Below are 26547 nucleotides of genomic sequence, written 5' to 3' on the forward strand. Positions count from 1 at the left end.
ATGTGTATATATGTATATGCATAGATACACACAAACATTTCCTGCAAGAGAAAACAAAATATACTAAATTTTGGCTTTATAAGCTGTCTGCTTTTTTAACAAACTGAGCAGTATTTTTACTTTCAAATTTCAAGGATCTAAATCTTGTATACTAACTGCCCTATATTCCACTGTTTCTTTAGACAATGACATCCACAAGCAGGTAAAAAATATTTTTGAAAAAGTTTATTTATGCAAAGACAGTATTAGCAGTAAAAGGAACATATTTTAAATTTTAAGTTAATCTTCCATTTTGAAAGGTCTCTTTCTACTTTATTTTTAAAATCTCACTCCAACAAAGTAGACAAAAGTTTGTTTCCTTTTCATTAAGGTCGTACTGGAACAAAAAGAACTGGTTCCTTAGAATTTAGGTATCATTTATACTAAGCTGAAGATTTAATCACAGAATAATATATGTAAGACTATTATAGCCCCCTCCCCCACCAAACAGGGCAGAGAACTTTTAAAAAGACAAATTTAAGGGCACTTTAGAGGTATATAAATCCTTCTTGGGGAACCCTTAAAGATCCTGCCTTTCAGATTCAGAATGAAAATTGTTAAGAATTATAGACCACAATGGGCACTCTTAGCACAACCCATGGTAATTTACATCAGGTTAGGGATAAGTGGAATCTCCATGCTTCAGGGAGGAAGTCAATCTAGAACAAAGACCAGGAAGGCATTTTAGACTCATATGTGGCAAGTCAAATGATGCAAATACAACTTTTTTCCTTGGAAAGGTATTATCAACACTGCTACTTTATAAGGCTTATGTCCTCAAACTGCTCATGCCACAAGTTTTAGGAGCAAACCTCCTAGAAGGACAAAATACAGATTGCAAATGCAAGCCTGTGGATACAAAAGTAGCTCTAATACTCTAGTTAGTTGTCATAATGCACAATGTCTAATAGTAGAAAGAGAATGTTAACTTTGACTCCAGTACATTCTTGGACACGCTTATATAACTTTGTGGTTTAGAATTGCCCAAATTACCCACACTTTAATGCCTCAGGACACCTTACTTTAGAAAAGGAAATATAATAGCCTAATGGAATAAAAATTTACTTATATTTTAATGTTTTTATAAAAACAATTCCTTTCAGATACTCTGATTAACCTTTAAATGACATAAAAAATTTCAGCATTCTTTCATACCAGTATTTTGCACAATTTAAGATACAGCTATTGAGTTTAGCATTTCAAGGAAAAAATTTAAAAGGAAAAAGAAGAATGTTAACTAAGAAGTTTATGTATCTATTAGTTTGTCTTGCATTCTTTAAAAAAAAAATTAGGCCCAGAATTTGAGTTATCCTAATTACCATCCCAATCAAATAAAATACGTATGTGTGTATATGTGTGGATTCTAGGTAAAGGATAAAATATTTTTAATAAATGTAAGATCCACTGATTGGACTGTTTGTTTAGAATCTATTTTACTGGGTTTACATAAGAAAGACTTCAATAAACCTAACCATATGTTGAGTTCCACTGATTAAAAATGCAGTTTTAAACATTCTGCTTTCGAGGTAAATTTTTAAGACAGATCATAAATGCAAAGCACAATACTGTAAATACTGTACTGTTTACAAGTACTTGTTGGAGAAGTGAAATACTCAAACTATCAAAATTCTGACCTTTCAAAACAGATTTTTTAAACAATTTTTTGAAAATAAGTATTAGTCTTTAAATTTCTAAAACGCCAATTTCAATTTTAAAAATCTTGAAATATTGTTATTCCTTTCAACCATTCTTTTAATTTGAAACGTATTTTTTACTTTCAACTATGTATTAAACACAGAACAGGTTTCTAAATAAACATCTAATGAGAACAATTTCAATGTTAAATAAAACTAGACATCTAAAATAACTTGTCTGAATGTGATTTGTCAAAATTTAGAATTGAATTTCTATAGTAGTGAACAACTTTCAGTGTCTTCTTAATATTCAAAACCAGCAACTTTCTAAGACTTGAAAGTTAGCAGAGATGTTCAGATTTAAGCACTGTGCGACTTCTTCTAAAGTGATGCACTCTTTTATCCTAGAAAAGACAGAAACAGTCTTATTATTTCATTGAAAATGTCCCATTATCATTATTGACCTAAAAGAATTACAAAATACTTAATACACTTTAGGCTTACATATTATAATTAATAAGGAAAAAAGTTCCTACTGAACTTTGCAGTAACAAATACATCATGGCTAGTAAACTTAGAAATGAAAGACTTAGATTCAGTATAATTTTACATACTTCTTAGTAATGTGGCAATGGATCTCTACTGACAACTAGTGGAAAATTTATGTAACTCTTAAAAGTATTGTTTTTAGTAACTGAATTGCATCTGATAGAAATTATAGCTTGCAAATAGTATTCCACTTCAATTTGAAATCCAATGGTTGTAGGCAAAAGATCTAAGTTTTGGGTAACAACCCAATGAAAATACTCAGAAGTATTTAACATTTAGTTGTTCTCTTGGGAGGATTGGTTACAGGAACTGGCATGGATATCAAAATCAAAAGGATGCTCAAGTCTCTTATATAAAATTTTGTTGTATTTCCATATAAACTATGTGAGTCTGTATATATTTTTTGTGGTGCTAGATAGAATTCAGGGCATGCATAATAGGTATTTACTCTACCACTGAGGTATATCCCCAGCTTGTCTTATATATTTTAAACCATCTCTTGGTTGCTTGTAGTAATTGACACAATGTAAATGGGAGGCAACTGTTATATTATGTTACTTAAAAAATAATGGTAAGGAAAAAAATCTGTGTAAGTTCAGTATTATTTAAAAATAATTTTTCCATCCATAATTGATTGAATTTGAAGATACAGAACCTACAGATCCAGAACACTGATTTGTACATGCAAAATTTTTCTTTGACTCTATGCTGACTTCAGAGGTAGATTAAAAAGGCCTTAGCAATAGGAAAAAGGGATGAGTAAACCAATTATGACAGGAGTATTTTCTTCTCTAAACAATTAGCTTAAAAGTGCCCTTTTCCTTGGGATTCAATGCAGACTTTTCTCAATCTTTTAAGCTAACAGGGTAATACCCTAACTTTTCTAAGCCTAGAAAATGGGCCACAAACTTGTATTTTCAGAAGTTGAGTGGGAAACCTAAGATTACTATGGGGCTAAAATTAGACTTTACTATGGAAATATCCAAATACTTGGATGCATTCAATTTCAATCAAACCATTTAATCAATTAAAATAGATCCAAATTTCAGACCACTTTAGGCTGTCAATTTCTGAATTATAGCCCAGAAGAGCAGAAAACTCTTGAGTTCAAAGGGAGATTTTTAGTTAACACCAGGTGATAATCCAAATTTACAGATTTTCCTGTTTTGAAATGAATCATTTAAGAGTGTCTATTTAATTTTTATAACTTTGGGCAAGTTAAGCTGACATAAACCCCAATTCTCTCTTTATTGTACTGTATGTAGAACGCAGCAACTAAACAAAAAATGTCAACTTTAAATCAATGTTTATTTCCTATTGTGAAGATGGTGAGAACTTAATCCTGCTTGTTCTACTCTTCTATATTATAGAATATCCTTGATACACCCATGGTGAAGGCTTTAAGCTTCACTGTATCCATATATACATGGAAAAAAGGTTATTATCCTTCTCCTGTATAAGTCACAAAGTGATAAGCTAAAACCTTTCTTTTGAATGTTAAATGTTAAATGGTTGCAATCATTTTGGACAAATCCTGACAGTTCCTCGAAAGACTTAAACATAGTTACCACATGGACTCAGTAATTTATTTCCTAGGAATATATTAAAGAGAATTAAAAATAATTTATACATGAATTTTCATAGTATTATTCACAATGACCAAAAAGTACAAACAACCCAAATATCTACCAATTGATGAATAAAAACACATTAAAGCATCAATGAACTTTTAAAATATTTTATGCTAGTGAAATGAGGACAGGCACTCTGTGAATCTATTTACATGAAATGTCTAGATAGGAAAAGTTTTACAAAAAATAAGTTATTGGTTGCCTGAAGCCAGATGAATGGGGGGGGGGGAGACAGGGAGTGACGGCTGATGGATAGAGGGCTTACTCTTTGTGCGGATTTATAAACTTGATAGTAATCACAGTTGGCTAATTCTGTGAACACATTGAAATATTTAACTGCGCATTTTAAGTGGGTGAACTGTACAGTATCCAAATTATGTGTAAGTCAATTACATCACACCTTGGTACTCAACACATTTTGACTTGAAAATTTTGTCCCAGTACTTGTCATTTGTTACTCTACAAGCAAGCTAGAACCTGTCAATATCAAATGCCTCATAATTCATTAGTTTTCAGCCTAAACCATTTGCCTGATAGTCATCTTTGATAGGTGTTATGCCTCCTAGAACCAATTAACAATGAGTATCTCTCTATTTAAAAAAAAAACAACCTTTGCTTAACACATTATTCTTTTCCACTTGACCCTAAGAGACCAGTTTAGACTTGTAAAAAGTCGGAGTTTTGGGGATGGATGCTCACTGGCAGGGTATGCTTAGCATGCAGGTAGCCCTAAGTTTAACTGCTAGCACCAATACACACACATACAAAACACACACACACACACACACACACACACACACACAAAATTCCTGCAGTTTTAAGTGATCTGTCCAAGTTGGACAGAAGCAGAACTAGAACCCAGATCTTTCTTAAACTCAAGCACTGATGCTCTCACAATTATGAATCAACTTCAATTTGCTTCTACTCAGTTCTTTTTAACTGCTTCAATTTATCCCTTCTCTCTACATTGTTCAAATAGTTTTCTCTTGTTCTGTTTAGTCTAATATTCATGTATTAACTTCTGCTTTATAAAATTTTCTTCTGCTAATAAACCCAGTATTTCCCTTCCACTGTCTTCTCTTATATCCTTTAAATTATAAGCTTTGGTACACTGTTCTTTCCTAAAGACAAACTACACTTTAAGGTTTGAGCATCACAAAACACAATGCCAGTTAAAACCCACTCACAGTGGATTTCTGGGTTATAGTCAAATATTAACACTTCAACTGCTCTAAGTAATCTCAAAATTCATACACTATAGAGAAAAGAGATACTTCAATGCTAACACGTGTGCTTTTTACAATCCCTCTTATAATTCCTTTCATACCTTGAAGTAGTCATCTTGAGTAACTAGAGTGTTTCTCAGTCTGTTCTCTGGGTTAAATAGACAAGATACCACTGTCTGAATGCTTCGGTCCACAGATTTCTGAAATAACCAAAGTTTATAGTAAAGAATTCTTTTATGCTTGGTTAAGGGATTTTAAAAAAAGTTTAGTAAATATATGGTTATTTTAAAAGAATTCATCCTTGATTCAAAATTCTTACCACATATCAGTATGCAAATTTTCTCTTAAATTTGAAATGAAATGTCCTATAACCTTACTAACACTGATTTTAAAAGCTGACTTTATCAAAACACTGTGATATTTTGCTTAAGGTTCTTTAATTTGTTAGATAAAAAACAGAAACTAATATTAGTTTCAATAAAAATACTCAGGAAAAAAACTAATAATGTAATTCTACCATAAAGTATTTTAATATTTTTTCCAATTTTAAAATTATATATCAGAGAATCTTTAACCCTGTGGTTCAGTAGTTCTTAACATTTTTTTCACTGAAAAACAAATGATCAGTGTTATTTATATTCTCAGCACATCAACTCCTTTCACATGTCCACTCATTCAACATATAAAGAATTTAAGAATCAGAGTATTGTGATTAAAAAGCGCACTTATGCCTACTTCAGTATTTCAACAATACTGACCCCACCACTTTTGAGAGTTATTGTCGTGTTATGGAAAGAATAAGTTAAATATTGTCTAGTATTATATAGCTAAGTAAATGTAAGTTGGACAGTGTTCTCATTAACTGCTCTTTCACAAACTCTTGAAAATCTTCCCACTGCATTCTACCAAATCATACAGATACAATATTTACTAAACTATGATTTTAAAAAATAAGAAATAATAAAGTTGGAAGAAAATCAGAAACAAAGCACATACATTGTCTGAAATTTCATTACCCTTTACATTAATAGCTAAATGACAGTCAATTACATAAACCCTGCAGTTTATGGGTTCCATCTTTAAATCTGGATAAAGATGCTTCTTAAAAAATTATTAAAACCTGAAAAATAAATATAAAATAGAATTATCAGTAAACGAAATTTGATGTTTGCCTTCTGTGGGCCATTTCCAGAGGATGAAGTAGCTTCATGAACTGAGCATTCATTTGGCAAAACTTCAGCGCCTGGATCAACTTCATTATAGTGGTAGTTAACAGTTGTATAAGCCTATATTTAAAGTGATAAAAGTATAATTAAAAAGATACACAGTTACATTTCTCTGTAATATAATCTTCAAAATGAGCTGATAGCAAGTTTGAATGGAGTTTATATTGAAACATTATTTGATAAACTGTTTTAAACTGAATTGCAGTTTTAAAAGGTCTTTATTTTAAAGGGTCAACATAATCAGAATTAGAAAGAACATAAAAAAAACTTCTATTTAGTAAGAACACATGAAAATTTTAACTCTTAGTGTATCCTTTAAATATCCAATCGTGATGAAAGTAACAAAAGCTGATATTTTAGACATAGCATCCCCTTTTCTTATTTAACAATATTAATAGCAAAACAGATTTCGCTTCAGATTTTTATGATTATATTTAATGCTAATTGTAAATCCATATTCATACTATCTTTCTTCGATTATAGTTTATCAGTAAGTATGAGCACTTTATCAGATATAGAATTGCCACTGCTGAAGCATACAAAACCAACTTGGTTGGTATAAAAAGCGCTATTTCTCCCATGGAGTATGTAATCATGTTAAAAAAAATGAAATATAATGACAAAAGGAATTTTAAAAATATCTACAGGCATACACGATATGGCAAAAGTTCAAGAAATACATAATGAATAAGTTAATTCATTTTACCGGTGGTATAACGTAACTCCTTTGTTCCCCAGCAGGCCATTGTGGTGGCATCTTAAAAAAAGGACACAAAATGGATTAAAAAGTCTTATACATTTTTACAACGATAGAAGATAGACAATGCTAAAGTCATCCTGGCTCCTTTAATTTTTTATGATAAAAACTACAAAACAAAGAAATACTTTGTCTCAAATACCTGTGATTATTTTTATATATAACTACCTTTTTCTCAGTTTTCTAGACCTAATGTTCAGGAAAACTCAAAGACAGTGGTTCCTTGAAACTATTACCTCAAGGCTGTATCTATGGGAAGAAACCTGGAAGTAGTTAACAGTTGTATAAGCCTATATTTAAAGTGTGGATAAGTTGTATAAGCCTATATTTAAATTACAGCTACTACTTTGTAGCTGCTGTAAAAATAAACAATATCAAATAGAATTCTAGGCTCAAGAATTAGATAATTTTATTTCAACCTATCCTCCTAAAATTTTTTTATGACAGTTTTATGAATGTTTGGCTATTTGACCTCAATAATGAAAGACTATGTAAAATAAAGTAGGAGACACCAAATCTTAAAAAAGCAGGTCCAGATAAAGTTCTTTCCTAATCAAGTATCATTCCATTATTTTAAATGCTTGTTATGAATAATAAGTGCCTTAATTCTAGACTAATTCTTATTTTTCTTTTAGTCACATTTTACTAGTTTAAACAATATACTATTTGGAAAACTTATATAAATAAATTACAAGCCCTAATATTATTCTAGTGTAAGCCATTTTTGTTTCCCCTTAATTACCTGATAATTATAAACAGGCAGTTGATAACCAGTGATGACCTGAACTGGTGAATTTGGGTAAGGAGGATATGTCTGAAAACAAAATTTAAAGAAGGTAAATTTTAAAAATTACAAAAACTATTCCTAACAAGACCACAGAAATAAAAAAAGACATTTTTTTCTATATATAACTGTGGCTATATATAACTTATATATAAATGACTGGCTTAATAAAGAAAATGATATTCTCTGTCTTTTGTGCAAGGAAGAAGGAAGGGATAATTGACAATGTACAGTGACTGGTTTTCAGTAGAATGAGTATTTTTGCAAGGCTCCATTTACCTTCTTATTACCATATTCATCCCTTGTCAGTGGTTCTTTCTTACACTGACAATCAGGCTCAAGATAGACTTTTATATAATTTAAATAAACATACCCATCATTTCTTTATGAAAATACTTTTAGACAGTTTTGTATTCATTTGACAATATTAATGGGAAATTTGTAGCATTCCTATACACTCATCGTTTCTTTATGAAAATACTTTTAGACAGTTCTGTATACCTTTGACAATGCTAATGGGAAATTTGTAATATTCTTGCAATTTCAAGGCTTTTACTGCACTTTATGTCTAAAAATTTAGAACGATTTAACTCTAAAACTGGGAAAGGGACATAAAATAAAGCCTTTCATGCTTCTGTATTTATTGACCTGAGATCATAAAAGTGGCAGTATACGTGAGTACCTAAGATCTGTAATAGTTCACAGTAAATGTCAGAAACAAGCAGGCTTTTTCTACTTATGCTTAGAATAAGAAAAGTAAATATAACCTGCTAGGTAGATGGAAAAGTGAACAAATTAAGAGACAGTGCTGAATTATTTTAATTATTTCACTACGAGTGCTGAAAAATAAGAATTTTTCAAACTGAATAAAGTAAAATGAACTAAGAAGAAAATAAATGTTATTTATCATGAACAGGCAAACAGTATGTTAAACTCCAATTTTAATATTAACTAGGAGCAGACAAATTATGTATCAGAACTGAGTTTATATATGCAAATATATATCACAAAATTTATACATATCACAAATTTACCCATTCCAGAACTAGAATAAACCCCAAAGCCAGCAATTTGTACAAAGAAACATATAAAATCACTGCAAAGAATGGCTCAGAGAACTGATAACCTTAGAAAAGAAATTGGGCAGATACAGAAAGAAAAAATCTGCTTTCAAAGACTTTAGGAAAATCACCTGAGCAAAAAAGAAAATATTTATTTTTTGTGGTTACAGAAGTTGTTAAGATAAAGGCTTACAAACTACATAAAAGCAGCTTTTACCAGTTTGAGAAACACTAAGAAAGAGAGATTTATAAGTAAAGTGATAGATTCCGTATTATTCAAAGTGTTCCAACACAGACTGTATTATCACCTATTATAGAAATTGTGCATATAATTCCAGAGGATAATATAACAAATGAAGGAACAGGAATGCAAGCAATTCTTACCTGAACATACTGAGTTATAGGACTCATCATGGTTGGAGGCTGCACATAAGTTTCAGTGTTTGGGTTGCTCCAAACACTCTGAAACTGTGGTGGTGGTGGAGGATTAAAAATCAAAGGACGTGGCTGCACATGATAAGCACCTTTAAAAAAAAAAAGAAATGAAGCCTGTTTTAAATTCTTTGAAAAATTATTTATTTCAATAGAATAATTTGTTTTCTTACTCACATAAATTTTGTTTCCTAATTGCAGGGCCCAGTTTCAGCTTTTTACCATGGAAATTTATCTGTGACTGAAAACAAAACAGAAGAAACACTGTAATTTTCAAGTCTTTACTTCCAAGGCTTAGGTAAACACCTCAAGTTGTCTAAAGTTCCTATTATGGAGAAAACCAGTGGTAAGTATCCAACAAATGAAAATTGTCACTGTGAAGCTACATTATCCTCACTACTCTAATGTGTAAAGAGATAGCAAGGAGCATACTTTAAGTGAAATAAATCAGACATGTGCAAACAACATTGTCTCCCTGGTGTGAGAAACTGAAAGAGTAAATAAGGTATAAAATGCATACCAGATATTGTGAAACAAAAGAAAATATTCAAAAGGTAAAAAGAACTAGAATGGAGGAAAGAGGAAAGAAAGGGAAAAAGGAAAAATGAGAATCAATTATACTACCAGTGTCTCTTGAAAAGGATTATGCTAATACTGGAGAATTTTTTATGCCTATATCTTATACTCTGAGTAACTAAAGATAACAATATTCAATATATCAACTGTTGTTATCTTCTAATATTTTTACTTTTTCATAAAATTAAAAAAAAAAAAAACCTTCCCTGTCTTCAATCCTTCCTGCGTCTAGGTCATGAAACTAAATGCTCAAAAGTAAATAGGTTTTGACAAGTTGTATAAGATTCTGTTTTTATTTAGTAGGAACAAAAGTATATCTGTATTTTACACAAGACTGAATATATTCAACACTAAGCACTGCATTGATGAGCTAAGAGAAGCTATTACTTACTTCTACTATCTTCTGCACATCCACGTCATTATAAAATGAAACAAATCCATAGCTAGACAAGCAGATAAGCAAAACAAAGTCATTATCATATAGTACATGGCTTAGAACTTTTTACTATTCTATGAATAAAAGCAATGACAAAGAAAAAATATACTGCAATAAATGTTTTTAAGATATATGTAATAGATTCTCTGTGTATATCATTTCTTTTTATTTTAACCAGGTCTGTCTATGTTTGAATGCACTGAAATTAAGGAAGTGTGGGAGCCTCATTCATTAGCAAAAAATTCTTATACATGAATTTGAATTTAACTTATTATGTAATGCCAGATAGTTAAAATCTGATACTGTGAAAATTGTAAAAAAAAAAAAACAAAAAACAACAAAAAAACCCAAAAAACACCAAAAAACAGAACAACAACAAAAACCTTTGATAAAAACAATCCACTTGTATGAAATGAAGACAGGAAATATAAACATTAGGAAAATGATTTTAAGAGTTGAAAACTTTTATCCTTTATGTGAAAAAAAAATTTTTTTTTTGTCTTTTTCCTTTTTATCGGTGCCAGGGATCAAACTCACGACTGCCTGCTAACAAGGCAGGCTCTTATGCCGCTGAGCTAAATCTCCAGCCACTATGTGAAAAAATTAAGCAACAAATTTCTTTTATTCAAGTGTCAGAATACCAGTACTGAACTTGTGCTTTTTGATATTCTACAGGCTAGAGTTCAGATATTTTTGATTATTTCTAGTAAGCATGTATTTTACTCACCCTTTGGACACACCAGTTCGATCCGTGATTATCTTCACTTCTTTCACTGAACCATATCTAGCAAAGAAACTTCTTATTTCACTTTCATCCATCTATGGAAAAGAACTGACTTTAAAAAACTGAACATTCAAAAATTTCAAATCTATAAAAGGAGATTTGGTTGGTAGTGAGAAAGTATTTCCACAAAGTGTTCTGAAATCCATAACTCTTTGTCAGGTATTTTTAAGTTTCTATGGGTTAAACATAATACTAATTCCAAATCTCCTTACAGTACAAAAATCTTTAGGTTTACAATAGGCCTAAATCCCATTATTCACAACATATTTTAAAACATAAATAAAATATGAATACTATACCCTGATATCAATTCCACCAACAAAAATGGTGTTTGGCATGATTTTGCCTTCTGGTAAAACATATCCTTGGCTGGTGGTAGCTGATGAGGACTGAGTACTGGCCTCTCTAGAGACGGTAGAGTTTGGAGTGTCAGGATTTGTAGAAGACTATAATTAGGAAAGCAGACACTATAATTAGACATACAAAAACATACACATGTGAAACATAACTTTTATATGTAAAATACAAAATATTTTATGTATATTACTTTCACTATAAATTGGTCCAATACAGTTTAGTTCACACTCACGATAGAGGAGATTGGCATGAAGCTTTTTTTTTTAAAGGCATTCATGTTATTACTTTATTTACAAACATATCTAGTATGCCATGTGAATTAAGGAGTTTGATCTGTTTCCAAAGAGATTACACCTCTTGAGAAATTCTTTCCATCTGTGAAAGGAGATGAATTAAAACATCCTTATTTCTTAAGCAGTCAGTGTCTCACTATGAAGAAAGGTGCTGCAAAACCAGATCCAAAGTAAAATCATAACCAGTAATTGCCACCTTTTCCCCACAGAAAATGCCAAATTCTTCTCAGGACCCTCCTTGTAATGGCTCCAACCCACGTACAGAGATTGTGAACCTCCAGACGCTTTGTCCCAACATGGTGCCGCTGGAAGCTCTGCGAAAAGCAGAGACAGAAGGCTGGAGAAATGGCTGAAAACTACAAGCCCTGTGTACTCACGACTTTAACATTCCTTTGTTTTACTTTAGAAATGGAGTATGAAAACATTATTTGTCACATATCACAGCTCTTGCTAAAAGGGATTATAATCCTAAGGCTACAGTGCTCTAAGTACCTTGAAGTAAATATTTTTCTTTTTGTGCAACACCAAATGAGTCCCACAGATAATTCAAAATTTCACTGGTTGACAGATACAAATGGTAGCATCTTTATTTTCACATACAGAAACCCATACATATAACTCACTTTTTGTAACTGATTGGTGCTCTTTAGTCTTCCTACAGTAGACTCCAAGGTTAATGTCTACTTTTTCTAAAGCACGATTTCCTTGTGGGTGTGGCTATATATATATTATACACATTATATATATATATATATATATATATATATATATATGAGAGGTAATACAGCATAGTAAAAAACTAATTTACTATGCAGATCTATATTCATGCCTCTTACTAAGTCACAAGCTACTTCCCAGCTGTGTATCTCTAGACAAATCACTGAGAATGAAATGGAGTAATTAACATCTGTAAATACAATTTATAAAGCATGATGATATGTCATGCTAATATAGGTTAGTATCGTGTCATTTGAATTTATTTTTCCAAAGATTTCTTTGAAAATTTGTCTTCTAGTTTACTATTTTAGCTGACTTATATTATAGGTATTTTATTGACTAATAACTAATTGGAACTTTAGGAAACTTTTATGATACACATTTGAAATTATGAAACAAACTGATTATAAGTATTATTTTATAGTTAGTAACAACTAATGAGAAATTCACGAAGCTATGACACATCCACTCATTTGTAACTCATTTATGAAATAAGCTAATTATAGGAGGTAAACACTAAAGGCTGCAGGAGAAAGGTAATTTATGAAAGAAAACAAAAGCAGTAACTAAAGAAACTGATATATCCATTTTAAAATGTTAGCAAAGTAATTTTTATAGAAATTTTACAAGTTAAGGGCCAGAGATTTAGCTCAGTGGCTCAAGTGCTTGCCTGGTAAGCATAAGGTCACAAGTTTGATCCCTGGTACCAAACAAACACACAAAGAAAGAAAGAAAGAAAGAAAGAAAGAAAGAAAGAAAGAAAGAAAGACAGACAGAAAGACAGACAGAAAGAAAGAAAGAAATTTTACAAGTTAAAATTGTCCAATCACCAAAATTGAGTTTTTGTTTTTCTCTACCAAATTCAACTAATTTGTATTCCTATTTGAATATTTAATTTTTTCCTTTATGACAATATTATTTCATGACAATGAGGTGGCAGAAAGTAACACAATTCTCAAGATTTTCGTTCTTTTGTGATCCTATATCCAAGAGTTCAAGAATGCTTAAAGCAAATGCTCTACCACTGAGCAACATCTCCAGCTACTTTTCAAATTCTGTCTACACTACCCTTGAACTAACCTACCCAACAGCTGGGGTTATAACCATATGCAATATGCCTGGTTTAGTTGTTTCCTTTCAGTATATTGTAATTTTGTTTTTTTCCAAATAAAAATGTATTCCATAAGCTACACATCTTAGACTACTGGAAATAGTCCAAGATTTCCCTTCACTATAGGCAATCTATCAATCTCTTCTCAATGTTATTAAAAATCCAAAACATAAATAGTAGTTCTGATTCCAGATTTCCTTTTCTCCTTAATCCCCCTTTTCACTAGTGGATGAACTCTGGATTCATTTTTATTTGGTAAAACTATTTTCGGTATTATCTGTCTCTATATCAAATATGAATGTATCTTAGAGATGTAACAACTGGTCAGAAAATTGTGCCAAATTGTAAAGGATTATGATAACTCGTTATTCTCAATCAATGTATGGAGACATTTCTGGTTGTCACTTTTGAGATATACTTCCCACATTTGGAGAGTAGAAGACCAGACCACTAATTAACATGCCACAATATAACAACCCCCAAACAAAGAATTTCCTGGCCCAAAATTTGAATAGAAATATGGCTGAGAAATCCTGTACCAGTGCTAACAGAGTCCATAGGAAATTACTGCTTGGGAAGACCTTTATTTTCACTGTTCAGTAAAATAAAGTCTTTTTAGGATCTCAGTTTCTTTGCTTGAAAAACAAGTGGTTAGCAAAGATCTCTTCTAATTCTCATATTCCATTTACAAAAACAAAATAGATCTCTGAGAAAACAGTAATTTGGTAAGGAGAAGAAGGCATAGAAAAACTGGATTTGCCTTAGGTCTTATAAATTGGTTCTCTGTTCAACTGGGATAGTAAATATAAAATTTATTTAATTAAGGCAGCACCATGCCCTTGTTCCAAAGCCAGCAGATGGCGCTCAAAGCTAACAAAGTAATCAAGGTACAGTACTCCAAAAATAACACTAGAAGAAAATTAAAGTTTTTTGACTGCTATCTTTATTAATTTCAATAACTACATCTATATTGTAAACAAATATATTTAAATGTACCGTCCAGGAAAAGGTATAATTTGTGGTCATTTAAATTACACCCATAGTAATCGGAAGGAATAAAAAGGCTAAAATTAATGGAAGAGGAAATGAAAATCAGAATGAAAACTAAGTAATTTCAGGAGTAAATTTTTGAGTTGCAGGTGTCCAAATAATAATAAGCAATTGGTAAAGCTAAGCAACAAAGCAAAATTATACATTATACATAAAAAAGAAGATACAACTATAGATTATGAAAACATCTCTACTGTGGAAGTATGGAAATCTCAAATGAAACAGCTAACTTTCTAGATAAACGTACATCTTTTACAAACAATCTTAGTAGAACAAATACTCAGTGATGCTCATATGAAGGGTAGGGGGCCCATCCAAGAGACTAGAAACAATGGTAGAAGAGACAGAAAAGGAGAAAGGCAAATTCAAATACCATACAGTAATTTGGTAAGGAGAAAAAGGCATAGAAAGACTGGATTGGGCTTATGTCTTATACATTGGTTCTGTTTAAATGGGATAGTAAATATAAAATTGATTTATTCACTTTAACTGTAAAAGGGTAGGGAAGATCACTTTATATATTACCAGTGGAGAAATAAAACTGGTACATGCTTGACCAAGAGTCTTAAAAAATCTTAATATTGTGTAATGAATTTTACAAAGCTACTATCATCTAACTGCAGCCTCATCAAGACAGTATACCCCTGTCTATTCACAGAGATGGAAAATTCCAGCAGTGCATTTAAAAAATCTCACAATTAAGTAGTTTATATAGGAAATACAAGGATAGCTCATTCTTAGGAAATGTTACTTTTATTCTTCCCTGAAAATGCATTTGATAAAATACAGCATTCATTTTGTAATTCTCTTTAAAAGCCAAATGAAAGGGGCTTGGGATTTAGCTCAGCAGCATAAGCGCCTGCTTTACAAGCCCGAGGTCCTGAGTTTGATCCCTGGTACCGATTAAAAAAAAAAAAAAAGCCAAGTGAAAGAAAACAAGTGAAGCTTACTTTTCTATCAACCTAATTCTAATTCATTACGGAGCTTAAAGTGAAAATACTGGAGTTTTCACTGTAATTAGGACAAAGGTAAGAGCATGTTCTCAACAACATCATAAATTTTTCCACTATATATAATAAAAGCCTAATCTTAATAGTTTTATGAATAAAAAATATACAAAGTAGAAATTTAAGAAAAAATTTAATACACATTAATATTTTAACTTCAATGAATTTTTAAAAAGGCACATCAATACAGTGAAATGTTTTCCACTTATTAACATGGTAACATAAAAAATTATAATACACCTCATTGGAAAGGGTAGGAAAGATCACTTTATATATCACCAGTAGAGAAACAGAACATGCTTAACCATGAGTAACTTGAAAAAACGTAATTTAAATTGTAATAAAAGAAGCATGACTCTTTCAACCAGAAATTCCATTTCTGGCCATTTATCTCAAGGAATTCATAGTATAAACATATCAAGATATTTGTAGAAGGATATCCATTACAGTACTGTTTTAATATTGAAAAATAATTTATCATTTAAAAACTCATTGAAATAAGTATAACTCTCACACTGTATATTAAAAATTACTTTAAATTTATCTCCTAAGCAATTCCAAACTATAGTAATTGAAAGATGCCGATTGTAAGACTATTGTATGATTCAGCAATTATAAAACAGAATGTACCTGTAACTGTACAAGCAAAGAAATAATCTGAAAATATTCATATCAAAATTAATAGTAGTCAGGTTTTGCAAGTAAGATTATTTTCTTACAGTGATCATTTTAAATTAGTAAATATGACTTTATAATCAGAAAAAATTAGCATTTTACTTTCCCTCTAATAATGGAGAAAAAATTCATAATAAATAATTTAGAGATTATTAAATAGCAATATGGAGAAGTCACAAATATTAATTTGTTAAAATAAATTTTTATTTTAACATTTGTGAGATAACGAATTGTGGATAAATTTCCTCGTTTCATCTCTAAAACGGAACTATTACACATTTATATACAGCACACAGTACACGCGTGTATGACTTAATAGCTGGCTAATGTGTTCACAGGATTATATTCCACAGTTATAGTGAACCCACTCTCCATTTATAAAGGCTCCCATAAAGTACACGCAAAATGGAATCGAGAGAATGCACATTTTATTAAGTTTCTAGTTTCTCAACGAGAAAAAGCATCCCCCACGTTAAAAAAAACTGTACAATTCTCCGGAGCAACCACTAGATCCACTCTCACGACAGCACAACACCTGCGGTGGCCCCACGAGGGAGCTGCTTTCAGCACCGCAGGGCGCCACCTGCCCCTGTGGAGGCATGTGGGTCAACCCGTGGTCCACCGACTGGGGCTGCTCGGCTAGAGACCTAGAGACGGCTGGACGCCTAGAGCGCGGCTCCCCTCCCAAGGCTCCCCCACACCTCCATGGCTCTTCTCACACGCTCCCCCAACCTCCTCCCGAGGAGCCCCTCCCCCACGGCCACCAGTTCCTACATGCCTCCGGCTTGATGCCACCTCGAGGAAGCCGCGAACCCGCCGCTGCCACCGTCGCCGTCGACTGGGCAGGGGGAGCAGGACTAAGAGAGCTCCTGTGCCCCAAACTTCAGTCCCGGAGAGCCTGGGCCTACTTAGCACTGAGGCCACCAGAGAGGCGCCACCACGCAGGCCGCCCGCCACTTCCCACAGGCCCAGGTGCCTCAAAGGCCACGAGATGGCTGCAGACCGCCCTGGCGTCCTGATAGGAAAGCATTCCGGAGCATAAACCCGGGGAAACTCCCCCTGTACGTGTTCCCCAGCACCCCACACGCAAAATTTCACCAGCTCTCGAAGAACAAAGTGGCCTTGAGGCCCTTCAACCTTTCCCTCAACTCACCATGATGGCGGCACCCGCAGTTCTGGCCAACGCGGCTTGAGAAGCAGTGGCTGGGCTTTGGCCGGCCTTTGAGGGCCTGTGCCTGAGGAAATGGAAGGCTGCGGTGAGGCAGAGGGGCCCCGGAGGTCAGCAGCTGGGGCGAGGGGCGCCGAGGGACTGACGGAGGGCCGCACGAGCAAGGGGAGGTGGTCCCTGCACAGGGTTCTAGGGCGCATGGGCACTGCCTCAGCCAATGGGGACAGCGCAGTGCTCCCCGCTGCGGAAGGGGGCCCGGGGGACGCCATGGGGGGGGACGACGCCACGCAAGGGAGGGGGTTGCGCGGGGGCGTAAGCAGCCTGCTGCGTGGTGCCTTCAGAGGTGTGGTTGTCAGGCCGACCGACCAATGGACACGCATCGTCTCAAATATGCCGTTCAAATCATAATTTATATATAAACATGTTAAAAATAGAAATTTGTCTAAACTCTAGTTTCAAGATGGCATCCTGAATGCCCAAGATATACCCAATTGTGATTAGCTCCGTTACCCAGCCAAAATTCTTTGAAATGCTCACCGAAACAAAAAATAGGAGGAAATATATGGAAAATAGAGACAAAATCAACAGGCCAATCCCTTGTGTACTTTTCTGTCATATTTTGAGGTGGATGAGGTTGGATTGAAGGAAATGTTAGACGAGTCACCCTATCCACTTTCAGGATCTTTAAGAAAATTACTGAGCACCGACAATTACTAGATAGGGCATATCCCAACAGTGAACACTTAAAAAGAACATCTCTTCCTTCAGGGAGTTTAAATTTAGTGGAAGAGTTTTTCTTTTAGGCTTTAGAGCAAAATGCTAGGCCTTCCTGGAGAATTCTAGAACATTCTCAAGGTCAAAGAAATATGGCCCGCAACAAAAGCAAGCTGTGGGCAGCTAATGGAGCTAATCACTTTTGGAAATCACGGTAGCATCTTATAACCACAGGATTAACTGCCTACTCTCGAATTTCCCTTTTGTACTGGTGAAAAGTATTAATATGATCTTTTGAGCTGGTAAAATGATAAACTTCTATAATGTGAAAACTACAGCAACATTTAGTAATACTAGACAAAATAATAATCTTATTTTTAATATGGTGTTACAGCTAAATTAAGAAATGAAAGGAAATATTATGATGCCAAAAATGAAAAAAAAGGGAAAATCAGAATAGGATTGCTTCCCTAATTTTATCACTGAAATATATTTGTATTAACCAACAAACCATGATGGTTGATAATCCTCAGGGTGGGCAAAGTACTGTTAATCTCTGTAACTTTGGGCCTAGACACATAAAGGGCAGGAGGTAAAAGCCTGTAGCTTGGCAGAATAGGACCTAGAATGAGTGTCCTTATTTCCCTTAAATAATGAATTTTTCAAAAAACCCATATCTCTGAAAAGCATCATTCTAAGTGAAAGGGTGGACTAGAAAAAATGGAAAACATTCATGAATAAGCAGATAAGGAAATCTGAGTGGACAGAAAATAATAATTTAACTTATTAAATTTTGAAATACCAAGACAAAGTTTCATAAGAGTTTGACATTTAAATTTATAGCACTTTTGTGTTACAGGGACCTCAAAGTAAAGACATTGAACCTCCCACCTCACTGGCCCTGCTACTTTCAAAAAAATCCTGACATGGTGCACCTTGAATAGCTGGCAGAAGGAAAAATAAAACCGCCTTGGAAAGATGTAGTTCTCCAGCCCAAGGTTAAAAACACCTTCATAAATAAATTCATGCACACAAAAAAAATTACAAAAGATTTACTTGAATTGAGAATGGCATGCAACAAAAAAGTTTAAATGTCAAAAACTTAACAGACGAAGCTTCTTTTGGATTGTGTTTTCTTTTTCTAACACCACTTTTTCCTTAAAACTTATTTAGAATAATACATGCTGTATTTTTAGAAATTATTTTACTATTTTTACATGTAAACAAGATAGAAAGCTAACACTTTCCTCTTGAAAAATGCAAAGGTCTCAGGAAGTTTAACCCTCTTCCCATTCACTATTTTAGTTTTATTCTATCATCTTTAGTTGTATTTTTTTTTTTTTTTTTACTCATCCACACATGTAAAAACATTTCGCTTATTTCTTTGCATTTCTTAAATCTTTTTTCTGGGTTATTTTCCTTAAGCCTGTTGTAAATTATTTCAGAATTTCCTTGAATGACAGCATGATGTGGCAAGCTGTACTTTTTTTTTTTAAACTGAAAGTTTGAAAATTTGTCCTTGGTTAGTCTACATAATTATACTAGATATATAACTGTAGGTGTTAGGATTTCTTCTCAGGATGTTGAGCATATTATTCTATTATATTGTGGTTTCTGTTGCTGCTGAGAAATTTGCCATTGGTCTAATTGCTGGTTAAAAATTAATTTTCTTTGGTTTGCTGAAGTTTCACACCAATGTGACTAGTTGAGTTTTAAAATATTTTCCTACATAGTTTTAGAGTTCTTTGTATTTGTGTATTAACTTTCAACAAATCTAAAATATGCAATCAATTTTCTTGTCAAAGATTAACTGGCTGAAAGAGATCTCATTTTTCTTATTTAATCTAAAAATAATTCTTATAGTTATTTTCCTTTAAATAATGATTTTTCAAATTCTGGTGATGTTATTCTGAACCCTTATGAAACCTTTACTTCATAGATAAAAATTCTTTGGAAATTCATTCATTTGCAGACCAGTTTTATAATTTTGTTATATTTATCCAGAATATATTTACTCATTTGAAAACTAATTTATTGTCTTAAGCAATAATACTTATATTAGCTACATTTTTTAGTAAGCGCATTAAAATAAACATGGATGTACTGAAATTTTTAAAAATTGTGCATGCCCAGACTGTTCGGGATGCTCCAGGCTTCCGTGTGCAGTGAAGTGGATAAGTGGGTTTGAGGCATCTACATCCGCCTCCCCATCCCGGCTGTGCTTGGAGACCTGTGGAGCTTCCAACAAGTAGGTGGACACACGCTATCCCCGGAGCCCAGCCTATTTGGGACTCCTGTACCTCACCATTGGTGTGCAGAGGAAGGGCTGGGGGGATCTGGGACACCTAGGTCCACCTCCCCGTGTGTCTGGAGGACTGTGGATATCTCAGCAAGCAGGGGAGCATCGCAGGTTCCAGAGGCCCCATGGCCTGTTGAGCTTCCAACAAGCAGTTGGGCGCACTGTGTCCCTGAAGCCCAGCTTATCTTAAACTACGGAATTCTAAACAGGCAGAAGAAGGTCATTGGTTCTACAGGCCCCATGGCTTGGAGTAACTGGGTGCCAGAGTCTCAGGAGCTGTGAAAATAGAAAGGGATTTCCAACAAACCCTGAGGAAGCTTCAAATAACACTTGAAACACAGAAATATAGGAAAATGACAAAACGAAAGACCAAATTACAACCTCAAACCTCCAGCCCATCTCAAGAAACCCTAGGAGCAATGTATATAGAAGAAAATATATGCCATTCACCTCAAATATTGGACACAATAGCTACTGAAATTAACAAGCAACTCCAGGAAGCTTTAAAGGAATTCAAACTCGAAATAATCTCCCAAGTAAAAGAAAAAATGATAAAAGAAATGAAAGAGATTCTGAATATATCTAAAGAAAACACAGTTAAAAAATTGAAGGAACTAAACAAAAAGAATCCCTAGATGAGCAATATAAGAAACAAACAGAATACATAATGCAGATGCACAGAGATATACAGGAAATAAAAAAACTCCACTGAAAGTTGTAAAAACCACCTCAATGAAAGTGAAGATAGAATTTCAGACCTTGAAGACAGGATTGCAGCTAGTGAACAGGAAAGGAAAGATCTTTTAAAAATAACAAGGAATCAGGAAACAACAATTCAACAACTGCAAGACGATGCAAAGAAAAATAACATAAGAATGATAGGGATTAATGAAAAAGAAGGAGACAACATAAAGGATGTCAAGAGGATATTTAGAGAAGTAATAGACGAAAATTTCCCAAGCATGAGATCAGAAACTGACATCAGGATCAGTGAAGCATATAGAATTCCAAATAGTCATAACCAAAATAAAACTACACCCAGACATATAATAATCACCATCCCAGAAATCAACACAAGAATAGATTATTAAAAGCTGTCAGAGAGAAAAGACAGATCACTTATAAAGGAAAACCTATCAGAATCACAGCAGACTTCTCAGCACAAACAATAAAGTCAAGAAGAGCATGGAGTGAAGTATTCCAGATCCTAAAGCAAAATGATTTCCAACCTAGACTGATGTACCCTGAAAAACTATCATTCAAAATTGATGGTGAAATACAATACTTCCATGACAAAGAACAGCTGAAGAACTTCATGAACACCAAACCAACCCTGCAAAAAATATTGAAAGACAATTTAGATACACAAAAGAAAAAACCACTAAGCAAAGCAGATAATTAAACAGAACAGAAAGATAAAGATGCAACAGCAGAGAGATAACATGTCAACAATAAACCAGCATTTAACAGTAATAACCATTAATGTAAATGGTCTCAATGCACCAATCAAAAGAAACAGACTAGCAGAATGGATCAAGAAACAAAACCCAACCATATGCTGTCTACAGGAAACCCGTCTAACCCAGAAGGATACTCACAGACTGAAAGTCAAAGGATGGAAAACAATACTTCATGCAGCAGGAATCCAAAAAAAAGCAGGAGTAGCCATTCTGTTTGCAGACAACATAAACTTTAAACCAACAATGACCATAAAGGACAAAGAAGGTCACTACATACTCGTTAGGGGAAAACTCCAAGAGGAAGAGATAACTATCTTAAATATATATGCACCAAACTCCAGAGCACCCAGTTATATAAAACAACTATTAACAGAAATGAAAACTCAAATTATCAGTAACACAATTGTAACAGGAGACCTTAATATGCCATTGACACCAAGGGACAGATCAACCAGACAGAAAATTAGCAAAGAAATAACAGAACTGAATCACACATGCAAACAAATGGATTTGATAGACATATACAGAATGTTCCACCCAACAACATCAGAATACACATTCTTCTCAGCAGTACATGGATCATTCTCTAAAATGGACCATATATTAGCTCACAGAACATATTTAAACAAATGCAAAAGAGTTGAAATCATCCCTTGCATGTTATTGGATCATAGCACTCTGAAATTAGAAATTAATGATAAAAGATACTCAAAAATCCTGTAAACACATGAAAACTGAATAACACACTCTTGAGCAATCAGTGGGTCACAAAAGAAATTAAACAATACCTAAAAGAAAATGAAAATGCAGATACAACTTACCAGAATTTCTGGGATGCAATGAAAGCAGTCCTCAGAGGAAAATTTATTGCACTGTGTTCCCACATCAGGAAAACAGAACGAATACAAATAAATAACTTGATGCTACACCTCAAACAGCTAGAAAAAGAAGAGCAAGTCAAGCCCAAAGCCAAAAGAACAGAGGAAATTATAAAAATCAGAGCAGAAATCAATGCAATAGAGACTAAGAAAACAATCCAAAGAATCAATGAATCAAAGAGTTGGTTCTTTGAAAGAATAAATAAAATTGATAAGCCCCTAGCCAACCTTATTTTAAAAAGGGAAGCAAAAGCTCAAATTCATGCAATAAGAAATGAAAAAGGTGAAATCACTACAGACCCAACAGAAATACAGAAGATCATCAACACCTATTTCGAAAACCTCTACTCTCAAAGGTTTGATAACACAGAAGAAATAGACAGATTCTTAGAAACATATGAAGTACCAAAGCTAGATCAAGAGGATGTAAAACTGTTGAATAACCCAATCTCTGTTAATGAGATTGAAAATGTAATTAAGTCCTTACCTACAAAGAAGAGCCCAGGCCCAGATGGATTAACTGCAGAATTCTACAAGAAATACAAAGAAGACCTAATGCCGACATGCCTCAAACTATTCAATGAAATTGAAAGGGAAGCGATCCTTCCTAAAGTCATTCCTGGAAGCAAATATTACTTTAGTACCAAAACCTGAGAAAGACCCAACTAAAAAAGAGAACTATACACCGATCTCCCTAATGAACACAGATGCAAAAATCCACCATAAAATATTGGCAAATAGGATGCAGCAAATCATCAAGAAGATTATACACCATGACCAAGTGGGATTCATCCCAGGAATGCAAGGATGGTTCAACATACGTAAATCAATAAATGTAATCCACCATATCAATAAAGCCAAAAGTAAGAATCACATGATCATTTCTCTAGATGCAGAAAAAGCTTTCGATAAGGTCCAACATTCATTCATGATAAGAACTTTACAGAAAATTGGAATAGATGGTCTTTACTTCAATATAATAAAGGCCATTTATGACAAACCAACAGCCAGCATCATACTAAATGGCCAAAAATTGAAAGCCTTTACTTTAAAATCAGGCACAAGACAAGGATGTCCTTTATCACCACTCCTATTTAATATAGTACTGGAAGTACTAGCCAGAGCAATCAGGCAAGAAAGAGAAATAAAAGGGGTAAAGATAGGAAAAGAAGAAGTTAAATTATCATTGTTTGCAGATGACATGATACTCTACATAGAAGACCCCCTAAACTCCATTGAAAGACTCTTAGATACAATAAATAAATTCAGTAATGTGGCTGGATACAAAATCAATACTCAGAAATGAATAGCATTCCTATACACTAACAACAAAATCACAGAGAGGGAAATAAGGGAAACCACACTCTTCACATTAGCAAGCAAAAAAATGAAATATTTAGGAATTACTCTTATGAAAGAAGTGAAAGACCTATACAGGGAAAATTATAATACACTGAAAAAAGAAATTGAAGATGATCTCAGAAAATGGAAAGACATCCCTTGCTCATGGATAGGAAGAACAAACATTGTGAAAATGGCATTCTCCCAAAACTGTTAGACAGATTCAATGCAACCCCAACAAAAATACCATCAACATACCTTATAGATCTAGAGAAATCACTCCTAAAATTCATCTGGAACCAGAAGAGACCTAGAATAACAAAGGCAATTCTAAGCAGCAAAGGCAAGGCAGGAGGCATCACAATCCCTGACTTGAAGTTATACTGCAAAGCAACAGTAGTAAAATCAACATGGTATTAGAATCAAAACAGAGCTGAAGATCAACGAAATAGATTAGAAGATACAACCACAACTACAAACACACTCAACCACCTTATCTTCGATAAAGGAGCCAAACAGATGCACTGGAAGAACGACAGTCTCTTTAATAAATGGTGTTGGAAAAACTGGCTCTCCATTTGTACTAAATTAAAATCTAAATGGGTCAAAGATCTGAATATTAAAACAGAAACACTAAATCTATTGGAAGACAAATTGGGTAGAAACCTTGAAGACATAGGGGGTAGGTAGAGAATTCATGAACAGGACTCAAACCCACAGGAAATACTTCCCAGAATCAATAACTGGGACCACTTCTTATTAAAAAGTTTCTGCATGTCAAAAGAAATCTCCAGCATAGTGAAAAGAAAACCCACAAACTGGGGAAAGATTTTAGTGAACTCTCTCTCAGACAAGGGACTCTTGTCTAAATCACATAAAGAATTAAAAAAACTCAGACCCCCAAAATTCAAAGATTCAATCCAAACATGGGCATCTGAGATGAATACACACTTCTCAGATGAAGAAATACAAATGGCAAATAAATACATGAAAAAATGTTCATCATCATTGGTCACTAGAGAAATGCGAATTAAAACCACACTGAGATACCATCTCACTCCTGAAAGAATGGCCAGGATCAAGAAAATCAACAACAACAAATGCTGGAGAGGCTGTGGGGAAAAAGGAACTCTCCTACACTTTTGGTGGGAGTGTAGACTGGTACAACCTTTGTGGAGGTCAGTCTGGAGATTTCTCAAAAAGCTGGGATTGGAAGTCCCATTTATTCCAGCTATTCCACTTCTAGGCATATTCCCAGAAGAACTGATAGCATCATACCACAGTGATATATGTGCGCCTATGTTTATAGCAGCACAATTTGTAATTGCCAGATCTTGGAAACAACCCGAGTGTCCATCAACTGAGGAATGGATAAAAAAGTTGTGGTATTTCTATACAATGGAGTATTACTCAGCTATAAAGTAGGATCACATTGAGATATTTATCAATAAATGGGCACAGCGTGACGCCATACTCATAAGTGAAATAAATCAATCTCTCATGTATGAATACCGAATAGTTTCCCTAATGTAAGTAATGATTCAAATATATAAAAGTATGTGGTAATCACGATTCCCCATTATGTGGCCTTGAAGCCTTATAAAGTTTTCATTTATTAATTGGAAAGGCTTTATTCTGGGCTTCTTGATATGGAAATATTTGAAGCTATAGTATATGAAGTTTTATTCAAATATTTCAAGGAAAAAGACAGACACTATGGTAACCACTATTAAGTCAGGTTATTTGGTGGTGAACCACTAGGTTGCTGAAACAGTCATGCTTTGACCTGTATTGGTATATTGTTATATCCTCTTTTATCTCAATCTCTCCCTTATTCATTAAAAAAATTATTTAGTTATTTTTTATAGTTTTTTTTAATTAAGGGGAAAAATTTAAAAAATTAGCAGGATATATTATAGTAACTTTTTTGATTTCCTATTAATTTGTTTTGAAGTCCTGTAATACTCCCACGATCTTGTTTTGACGATTAGACTCTGTTCCATTCTGTATGATAGTATGAAGTTTGAGGGTATAGGCAACTACTTTGAAGGCAATAAGATTCACTAAGAGGCCCATTCTGGTTTCACTATTGTCTCCTTTGGAAGTCCTGTAATGTTTACAATGCTTAAGTTTTATTAGTCTTGTTCTCTACTGTTTTGTTCAATTTTATAATACCTAATGAGATAGACAATTCTTTTTAAGGAAACAAGAGACATCGTTGATAACCATTGTTGATAACCTTGTACTCTGTTCTACATCATGTGCTATGTCTATCCTTGGTTTTGACTGACAGCTTTGTTTTGCCATATTTGACTTTATTCTCTCCTCCCCCAAAAAAGTAA

General features: G+C 33.6%; 1 protein-coding gene and 1 pseudogene across 1 annotated transcript; both read right to left on the minus strand.

Moving 5' to 3' along the window:
- Window positions 1–239: 239 nt before the first annotated feature.
- Window positions 240–17747, minus strand: Dazl (deleted in azoospermia like). The gene is made up of 11 exons (XM_063256853.1): window positions 17499–17747; window positions 11435–11581; window positions 11079–11170; window positions 10307–10358; window positions 9517–9580; window positions 9292–9431; window positions 7805–7876; window positions 7012–7062; window positions 6252–6365; window positions 5181–5279; window positions 240–2077 (listed from the first exon to the last, which is right to left on the minus strand). The coding sequence occupies exons 1-11, from the start codon at window positions 17499–17501 to the stop codon at window positions 2015–2017; spliced, it is 897 nt and encodes a 298-aa protein (XP_063112923.1). The 5' UTR covers window positions 17502–17747; the 3' UTR covers window positions 240–2014.
- On the minus strand, window positions 11896–12083 carry LOC100725443 (cytochrome c oxidase subunit 7C, mitochondrial-like; annotated as a pseudogene).
- Window positions 17748–26547: the final 8800 nt, after the last annotated feature.

The sequence above is a fragment of the Cavia porcellus genome, unplaced genomic scaffold (assembly GCF_034190915.1).
Source record: "Cavia porcellus strain 051 isolate PalLab524CR breed Dunkin Hartley unplaced genomic scaffold, mCavPor4.1 scaffold_10, whole genome shotgun sequence".
NCBI lineage: Eukaryota > Metazoa > Chordata > Mammalia > Rodentia > Caviidae > Cavia > Cavia porcellus.

Bases quoted from the DNA above. Each gene is read 5' to 3' on its own strand.
- Dazl (XM_063256853.1), bottom strand. The intron at 11,171-11,434 runs GTATAGTATTCA...TCTTTTCCATAG, and splicing joins TTGGTGGAATTGATATCAGG to ATGGATGAAAGTGAAATAAG. The intron at 7,063-7,804 runs GTAATTAAGGGG...CCTTTTTTTAAG, and splicing joins TGCCTGTTTATAATTATCAG to ATGCCACCACAATGGCCTGC.